This window comes from Coffea eugenioides, chromosome 1, assembly GCF_003713205.1.
Source record: "Coffea eugenioides isolate CCC68of chromosome 1, Ceug_1.0, whole genome shotgun sequence".
Lineage (NCBI taxonomy): Eukaryota > Viridiplantae > Streptophyta > Magnoliopsida > Gentianales > Rubiaceae > Coffea > Coffea eugenioides.
Genome location: NC_040035.1, coordinates 39,118,664 through 39,128,470, shown reverse-complemented (window position 1 = coordinate 39,128,470; position 9,807 = coordinate 39,118,664). Strand labels below are relative to the sequence as shown.

The window sequence follows — 9,807 nt, the reverse complement described above, 5'->3', positions numbered from 1 at the left end:
TAATAACCAGCTCTGATACCAGTTTGTTAGGACCGGGCCAGGAATAGACAAACTCAAGTTAGCACAAAGTAGGCGGTATAACCGACCATATAAAGACGGATAACAAAGCAAATAAAAGACACAGAAGATTTACGTGGTTCGGTCAAATTGACCTACGTCCACGGGCGAGGGAGGAGCAATATTTCTACTATGAAGAAGAAATACAAAAGACCGTAGGAAAGTGGTTCCTAGGCCAATAGGCACTTACAAAAGAGTTTAGAAAATATTCCTAAACTCAAATCAAGAGAGCCTAAAATATTTAACTGAATGGGCTAGATGACTCAAGAAGCTAATAGCCCATATAACTCTCTTGAGTGGTGCACTTAAACTTCTCAAAGGCCTTCTCTATTTATAGGAAACAATGGAGGCTATTCCCTCAGCTTCTGGCGATGTGGGATTACAAAATTCTGCCACAGTCAAGAATCAAGAATTGCGGCTGCAGCAAGAAGTCAAGAGTTGCTGCTGTGGCTTGACTTTAACAAGATCATTCATGGAAAATAATTTGGAGCAGCTCAACCAGAACGAAAAGCTCCCAATTGAAACAATGCAGAATGATCTTGTTTTCTTAAGATCATTCTTGGAAAATAACGGGGAGCAACACAACCAGCATGAACAGCTCCAAGCTATTTGGAGTCAGGTTATTGAGGTGGCACACAAGGCAGAGTTTGTTATCGACTCCTTAGTAGTTGGAGATGTGTCATTTTATTCTCTGATGTTACTTGACAACATCACAGAAGAAATTAAGCTTGTTAAGAGTGAAGCACAGAATGCAACCACAATCTCGAAGCATGTAACATCACAAGGTAACATTTCAATTTTCAAAAATAATTGCAACAATGGTGAAGTTAGACCTCCAAATTTTTTTAAAATATTTTTCCATTTTCTCTAATATTTTTTCAAAACAGCAAGAAGCAAGTGGAGCACTGGAACAACCCACCAGGTGTCGCACCAGGTAGCAAACCAGGAATCCCACCAAGTACTTGACGAAGTTAATCTTGTCAAAACTGAACTCTCAAAGATTGATGACGAAAAGGATGTCTTCAAACCTCAGAAAACTACCATGGTTCTGAACCAGGCGTTCTACTGGCTTCCTAATTTTTCCAAAGCAGCAATAAGCAAGTGGAGAGGCGAAAAGACTGAGACCTTGGAGATTGAAGGCGATAAGTACGTCATTGAAGCCCAAGAAGTTACCAAGAGCCCGAGGGACATGCCATCACAGAGTAGTATCTCAGCAATCAATGAAGTTGTTGTAGATCTGAAGGATCAGGAGCAAGCAATAATTGATCAACTTGTAGGAGGATCAAAACAGTTCAACATCGTGTCCATAGTGGGCATGCCTGGAATAGGTAAGACAACTTTGGCACAAAAAGTCTACCATGATCCTTCAATTATATCTCACTTCCACATTCTTGCATGGTGTTGTATCTCCCAAGTATATAGCAAGAAAGATTTGTTACTAGAAATTTTAGCTTGCATTGACGAGAAAGACGAATATGCTGAAAGGAATGAAAATGATTTGGCTAACACACTTCGTAAACACTTGAAGCAAAAGAAGTATCTCATAGTTTTGGATGACGTTTGGGACACTGAGGCATGGAATGCTTTGAAAGAATCATTCCCAGATGATACCAATGGGAGCAGAATTCTCTTAACAAGTCGAAACCATGAGATTCCTGGTAAGCCTCACCTTCTTCGGCTACTTACTGAGGAAGAAGGATGGGAATTACTACAAAGAAAGCTGGAAGTTACCAGGGAAGAAGGCTATCCTCCAGAACTAGATGTTCTTGGGAGGCAAATAGCAAAAAATTGTAATGGGCTGCCACTGTCAATTGTCATTATATCTGGAATTCTTGCAACCCTGGATCAAGATGCTTGGGAGAAAGTTGCAGAAAGGCTAAGTTCAAATGGCGTGGTTGGTGCCACAGGACAATGCAAGAGTATATTAGAGCTGAGTTATGTACATCTACCTGACCATTTGAAACCATGTCTTCTTTACTTTGGAGCATTTAGAGAAGATCAAGAAATACCTATCCGGAGGTTGATGTGGTTATTGGTAGCAGAAGGATTTGTGCAGAAAAATGAGTTGGAGAGCACAGAGAAATTAGCAGAAGGCTATATAATGGCTCTAATTAACAGAAGCTTGGTTATGGTGGGGCAACGAAGATCCACAGGTGGGGTCAAGACCTGCCGCATTCATGATTTGTTACATGTGTTCTGTGTTGGAAAAGCCAAAGATCAAAATTTTCTACATTTGGTACAAGGGTATGATGAATTTCTTGAATTGGATGAGTTACAACACCCACGTCGGTTATCCATTTACTGTCAACCAAAGCAATTTGCGAAGTCAAGGATATTTTGTCCCCACCTACGCTCTCTACAACATTCTACATCGGGTGTTAGAAGGCGTGAAGTATCATACAGCTTATCCTCCATTCATCAGATGAAACTTCTTAGAGTATTGGATTTGGGACATATTAGTTTAGGTTTTACTTTTCCGAATGAATTATGCTTGCTCGTTAGGCTGAGGTACTTGGCAGTTCTAGGTAGGATGAACATCATCCCATCCTCACTAGCTAACCTCCTAGATTTGGAAACTTTTATTGTGACAACATATTATTCAGGTGGTGGCCTTTCTTTATTGCAAGATGCTTTCTGGAATATGCTGAAATTGAGGCATCTTCATGTACGTGGTGCTCTGATTGATCTTAGTTTGGCCAATGACAACCCTGAATCCTCGTCTGTCTTGTATAACTTAGACACCTTTTCTACTCCAAAGCTTTACGTAGGGCAAAGCTTGGATGCGATGATAAGGAAGTTTCCAAATATCCGCGAACTGAAATGCTGTCTCCTAGAATCAGAGGAATCTACTAGTGACAGCATCAAGATTGTGGCAATGGACTCTCTCAGGCAACTTGAATCACTAAAGCTGCTTCTTAGTCAGGTGAGTGCACATCATATTGAACTTCTTCTCCCCTCAAATCTTAGACGGTTGACCCTGGTGGACTTTTCTTGGAGTCTACTTTCCTCCGTTGGACAGCTATCCAATCTTGAGGTTCTCAAATTAATCGGACAATCTGATGGTGATGGGGTTAAGGAATGGGACATGGAAGAAGGACTCTTCCCCAATCTCAAAGTCTTGAAATTGAAATCCTTGAATATAGTCTGCTGGAAGGGCTCGGAAGATAATTTTCCCTGTCTTGAGAAATTAGTTTTGGAAGATTGTGTGGAATTAGAAGAGCTCCCTTTCTGTTTATGGGAAACATTAACTCTTCAATTGATCCAGGTGCATGGATGTCTATACTCTACTGGCGATTTAGCTCGAGATATTATGGAAAAACAGATGGACTATGGAAATGAGGATCTGAAAATCTGTATCTCAGGGGAAATTGAGGATACTTCTTCATGGTCCGATTGAGATTCAAAGGGATGGTCAGGGTAGTCTGAAAGATAATCTGCCTTAAGAGTGAATATCTTCCGTTTGGCTTTGTTTAGAATGATGTAATATTATGTGCTTTACTGCATATATATGCTGAAATTGTTAGTAACAAATTAATGTACTAGTAGATAAATTGATTGTGAAAAACTAGATGATCAATACACTTTTTGCCAGATGGTTATAATTAAGTCTAAAGTATCTGCTGAATCCATTTACATGTTTTACATTAGCTTTGCTGGAAAATTGGAGTTCACAATCTGATACGATCTTGAACTGATGCTTAGTCATGTCTGTTGTGTCATGGGAGATAAGAGGCTATGGATGTGATGGCATCTGCTATGCTTTTGGCTTGCAACTTTACAGCTCTGTAAAAGAATAGCACAATGATTTCTGCAGGATTGTTTAGATGATGTAATTTGTATCACTTCATTGCATATATATATATATATATATATATATAGAAATTTGTTAGTAACAGATTACTGTACTAGTGGATAAATTGATCATGAAAAAGTTAATGGTCAATATACTTTGTGCCTGATGGTTACAAACTTATAATTAAGTCTACAGCATCTGTTGAATCCATTTTGTAGAATACGAGTTTAGCATGATGGATTTATAAGTCAGAAACATGTTTCACAGTGGCTTTACAAGAAAATGGTTAAACACCATCTGATACAAGAAAAGTGTGGAGGCCAATTGTTTATTTGTCCGCCTCGGCATCGTCTTAGACTAGGGCTGTGGTAGTGCTTGGAGGGGGCCTTCCCAGGATTCGATCCCTGGTACTTTTGTATAAAGGATCTTGAGGATGCTTCCTGGTACCACTTGCGCTAAGTAACAAAAAGTCACGATTTGTAGATTTGTAGCTTCGGCTTGGGGGAGCTGTTCACCAGCCGCGTCTTCTTGCTAGATTTGACTAAGGCAAATAGGTGCTTGGGACGATGCATGTCGATAAGATGTGCCTATTTCCTTTTCCTGGCCACTAAAGAAGGACCAACCGGGAACAAGGAAGGATTCATGTATCATTTCTCAAGTCCAAGTAAAGCCATTTCATTGTGCCTTTCCAAGAAAGCACAATGACTGATGGTTGTGGTTTAATAATGGTGGAATAGTCATTCGGAATACATGTTACCTAATGCATTATTTAATGTTTGTCATTCTGAAAACACGAAGATAAATAATTTTCAATTTGTAGCCTTCATGTTCCCCCAAACTTTATTCCTTGAGCTTAGCAATACAAGTTGTTGATATTTTAAGGAGATCATAGTGACCCTTTTGTTTTCGTTTGTTGATTACTGTAGGTTAAGATGATTTCGAGATGTTTGATTAATTTTTCAATTTCTTGTTCTAGTTTAGTGGTTAGGGAAGGGAGATTTTTGGTTCAATTTCTAGATAACTATGAGATTTTTGGTTCAATTTCTAATCCTATTTTAATTTTTTAAATACCGAAATTGAGTAACAAATTCAATGTATTGTCTCCAATCACAATTTAATTAATAGGGATATTAGTCAGATAACTATGAGATTTTTGGTTCAATTTCTAATCCTATTTTAATTTTTTAAATACCAAACTTGAGTTTCTTCTAGCTTTCAGCCTTATTTTGGCCAAATACATGAGAAAATATAACCTAATTTTGACTTCTTATAAAGTTCCAATGGAGATAAGGGGTATACATTAGAGTTTAAGGGCCAAATTGTTATTCAGGCTCAAACTCATGGGGGCAAAGTGTATTTAGTGAGTCCACACAAATCATCAGACGGTTGTCGACAAGCCGCGCTACACTAAAGAACGAGGAAGTCATCATCAAGACATCAACGGACACGCATTTCCAACTTTTACATTTTTATTCAATTTTTTGCAAGTTATAAATGAAACTATTTTAGTTAGGGGTGAGCGATTACGGTAATTATAGAATTACCGACCAATATTCATTTGAATTTGATAATTTGAAGTCAGTAATTCGAAAATTCGATCGGTAAATCGATGATACCGAATTAGTAAGAATTGAATTAAGGTTGAAAACGATTTTGGGGTTTTTGAATTCGGATTTACTGAATTCGAATTTATTTTGATAAAATAGTAAAAAATATCGTTTTCAAATTTGAAATTCTGAATAAAATTTAATATGAAATAAATATGTTCGGATGTTCCATTAATCAAATGCCACATTATTATCCGTTGCGCACTTTGCCACCCTACGAGGCAAGCCCCCGGGGTGGTGAAGAAGCCTTGTGGAGCTGTGGTTCTATCTGCAGCACATCTTTGTTATATTTACTATTTGTTTTTAGATGATGGTAGTCAAGCATTTGATGAACTTAGATTGAAGATTACTGAATCAGTAGAGAACATCAAGCATGCTTATCGGCAAGTCCGTTTGGCTTGCTTTGGCGTCTTGCAATCTGGATCATCTTCGCTCATTGTGTCTACCCAGACCAATAGGTTTATAGTGGGGAATTTTGTAAGTTCACTTCTAGCAAATCTATTTGAGTTACTACTAAATTCTCCTTCCTGTTTTAATAGATCTCTGAAGCATCACTTGAAGATACTCTATGAGGGGCTTCAATTCCTGAGCAGCATTCTCCAAAAGCAGCAAGAGAAGTATGATGGACTACCTCGAAGAACCCAGGATCTTATTGGAGCTGTGGTCGAAGATGCTGCAATTGTAATTTTCTCACTTTATCAGAAGAAAATCCGAGAAGCTTCGGCCAAGGAAACAGATGTTAAGCTCTTTTGTTTACTGTACAAGATTAAGCTTATTAAGGCAGAAGTTGAGGAACAGCATCCTGTCGATTTAAGGTTTAACTTTCCTACGACCAGTGAACTGGGGTTTATCGATCTTCACCTACAAAAATTGAAGGAACTGGCAAGCAGTAAAGTGGATCCACTTGCTTTTGCTAGGGATGGAGCTGGCTTCTTAAAAACGTACTTGAAGAAGACCGAGGAAGATTCCCGAAGGTCTTTAAAGCAGGAAGTTCCAAAAGGGCTCCGATTACCTTGGCTGAATGAGATGGAGCAGCACGACCTGCAACACAAGCTCCAACTTCAAAGATTGAAAAAAGATATTTCATTCTTAAGATCATTTTTGAAAAATTATTTGGAGCAGCACAGCCGGAAAGACAATCTCAACCTTCAAACAATGCAAGATGGTCTTTTATTCTTAAGATCGTGGTTGGAGAATCATGGGGAGCAATGCAATCAGCACAAAGAACTTCAAGCCCTTTGGAGTCGTGTTATAGAGGTAGCATATGAAACAGAGTTTGTTTTTGACTCCTTAATAGTTGGAGATATATCATTTTATTCCCTGCTATTATTTGATAAGATCACACAAAAAGTTAAGCTTCTTAAAGGTGAAGCCCTGAAGATTCATGACAAAAATTATGTCTTCAAATCCCTGACAGCTATCACAAGGTAATATTTCAGCAATAAATTAGTGGATGCTGAAATTAGCACTTCTATTGTGTTAATGACATTCCAATTGCTTTTGCAGTTGTTTAAATTGTTCCCCAACAACAAGAAGCAAGTGGAGTGGCAGTAACAAAGAGCTTAGTACTGATAGTGCTACTCAAATTGAAGCTGTGGTGGGTTTGAATGAGGTAGAAGTGATAATCAATCAACTTAAAGGAGGATCAATGCAGTTGGACATGCTTTCCATTGTGGGGATGCCTGGGATAGGTAAGACAACTCTGGCACAAAAGGTTTACCATGATCCTTCAGTTACATCTCACTTCCATGTTCGTGCTTGGTGTTGTATCTCTCAAACATATAACAAGCGAGATCTGTTGTCTGAGATTTTGGCTTGCATTGATCAGAAAGCTCAATTTTCTGAGATGAAGGAAGATGATGATTTGGCTGATATAATCCGTAAAAACTTGAAGGGAAAGAAATATCTCATATTTCTGGATGATGTATGGGATATTGAGGCATGGCATACTTTGAAAATATCGTTTCCTGATGATGCCAATGGAAGCAGAATTCTCTTAACAAGTCGGGATCATGAGATTACTGGAAATCGTCATGTTGTTCAGCTACTTACTGATGACGAAAGCTGGGAATTACTACAGACAAATGTGGCAAATGCTAGAGAAGAAGTCTACCCTCCAGAACTGAATGTTCTTGGGAGGAAAATAGCAAGAAACTGTAAGGGGCTGCCTTTATCAATTGTCATCATATCTGGAATTCTTGCTACTCTAGATCAAGCTGGTTGGGTGGAAGTCTTGAATAGCCTAAGTTCAAACATAGTTTGTGACACGGATCAATGCAAGAGTATACTGGAATTGAGTTACATACATCTACCTGATCATTTAAAGCCATGCCTCCTTTACTTTGGAGCATTTAGAGAAGATCAAGCAATTCCTACCCAGAGGTTGAAGTGGTTATGGATCGCTGAAGGATTTGTTCAGAAGAATGAGTCAAAAAGCCCAGAAGAAATTGCAGAAGGCTATATAACGAGTCTAATTAAGAGAAGCTTGGTTACAGTGGGGAAACAGAGATCTTTAGGCGGGGTCAAGACCTGCCACATTCATGATTTGTTGCATGTGTTTTGCAAGGGAAAAGCCAAAGATATAAATTTTCTACAAGTGTCTAAGGAGGCGTTTGATGGGCCACACCACCTACGTCGGTTATCATACGGCTCTGATCTCAAGTATATTGCAAAATCAAGGATATTTTTTACCCGTATACGCTCTCTACTGCTGCCGTGTAATTACTTCAGCAGTAAAGACACGGACTATATACTATCCTTTGTTTTTTTCCTGAAACTTCTTAGAGTCTTGGATTTGGAAAATACGAGATAGGCTATACTTTCCCAAGTGAATTATGCTTGCTTGTTCATTTGAGGTACTTGGCAGTAAAATTTCAAGGCCGTAAGCTGAAGATCCCATCCTCACTTGCGAACCTTTCAAACTTGGAAACTTTACTTCTGACGGTACATTGTTTTGACAGAGGACATTGTTTACTGCCTAAATCTCTGTGGAACATGCAGAAATTGAGGCATCTCCATGTGCATGGTGCTTTCATTGATATTAGGTTGGCCAATGACAGCCTTGACAGCTCCTCCACTTTATATGATTTAGCCACCTTTTCCACTCCAAAGTTTTATCTGGGGCAAAGCATGGTACAGATGATGAGAAAGTTTCCAAATGTTCGTGAACTGAAATGCCGTTTGCTAGAATCCGAAGAATCTATTGGGGAGAGCAACGCCATTGCGGAAATGGGCTTTCTGACTCAACTAGAATCACTAAAGCTGACTCTAGGTAATGTGACAGCACATCATATTGAATTTCGTCTCCCCTTAAATCTTAAACAGCTGACCCTTGAGTACTTTCCTTGGAATATGATTTCCACAATAAAAGAAATACATAATCTTGAGGTTCTTAAAATACTTCAACCAGCTGATGGAGTAGAGGAATGGGACATGGAAGACATGGAAGAAGAGGAAATCTTCCCAAAACTCAAATTCTTGAAATTGGAATCCTTGCAGACAGTCAGGTGGAGAGGCTCAGGACATCATTTTCCCAGTCTTGAGAAATTAGTTTTGGAACGTTGCAAGGAATTGAAAGAGCTGCCTTCTTGTTTATGGGAAACATTAACTCTTCAATTGATTGAGGTGCATGGATGTCTACGCTCTACTGGAGGTTTTGTTCGAGATATCAAGGAACAGCAGGTGGACTACGGAAATGAGGATCTGAAAATCCTTATCTCAGGTGAAATTGATCTGAAATAAGGACACTCCTTCATGGTCCGATTGAGTTTCAAAAAGGATGGTCAGGAAGATAATCTGCCATAAGAGTGAATATTCTGTATAGCTTTGTTTATAATGACGTGACCTTGTTGCTTTAATGCATACATATGATGAAAATTGTTATTGAACAAATAAATGTACTGCTTGATAAATTGGTTGTGAAAAAGTTGATGATTAATACACCACCTTTTGGCAGATGACTATAATCAAGTCTATAAAGTATCTGTTGATTCCATTTCGCAGAATACAGACTCAGGATCGTGAAGTTGTGTATCAAAACATGTATCACAATAGCTTTATCAGAAACTGGTAAGACACAATCTGATACAATCTTGTATTGATGCTTAGTCAAGTGTGTTGTATTTCTTGTTCTGTCTCCAATGTCCAATTGAATCAATCACTCCTTAAAATCAAATTGAGAATTGACTGTGATTTCCAAAAATCATAGAGTTTGTGACTTTGCTATTTTTCTCCGACAAACTTATACGCATATATTTTGTTTATTATCATTTTTTTTAGTGTAACTGTAAGTGAGAGGCCTTGAACTCGAGACCTCTCATTTATACTTTCTCCCCCCAAATTATTTAATCC

At 38.5% G+C, this 9,807-nt stretch overlaps 2 protein-coding genes across 2 annotated transcripts; both read left to right on the top strand.

Annotated features, from left to right (window-relative positions):
• The first annotated feature begins 400 nt into the window (after positions 1-400).
• On the top strand, positions 401-3,454 carry LOC113772210 (putative late blight resistance protein homolog R1A-10). Its single transcript, XM_027316799.1, has 2 exons — positions 401-842; positions 945-3,454. The coding sequence occupies exons 1-2, from the start codon at positions 401-403 to the stop codon at positions 3,452-3,454; spliced, it is 2,952 nt and encodes a 983-aa protein (XP_027172600.1).
• A 2,182-nt stretch (positions 3,455-5,636) lies between these two features.
• Positions 5,637-9,198, top strand: LOC113772198 (putative late blight resistance protein homolog R1A-10). Its single transcript, XM_027316788.1, has 5 exons — positions 5,637-5,718; positions 5,765-5,915; positions 5,997-6,884; positions 6,964-8,118; positions 8,418-9,198. The coding sequence occupies exons 1-5, from the start codon at positions 5,637-5,639 to the stop codon at positions 9,196-9,198; spliced, it is 3,057 nt and encodes a 1,018-aa protein (XP_027172589.1).
• Positions 9,199-9,807: the final 609 nt, after the last annotated feature.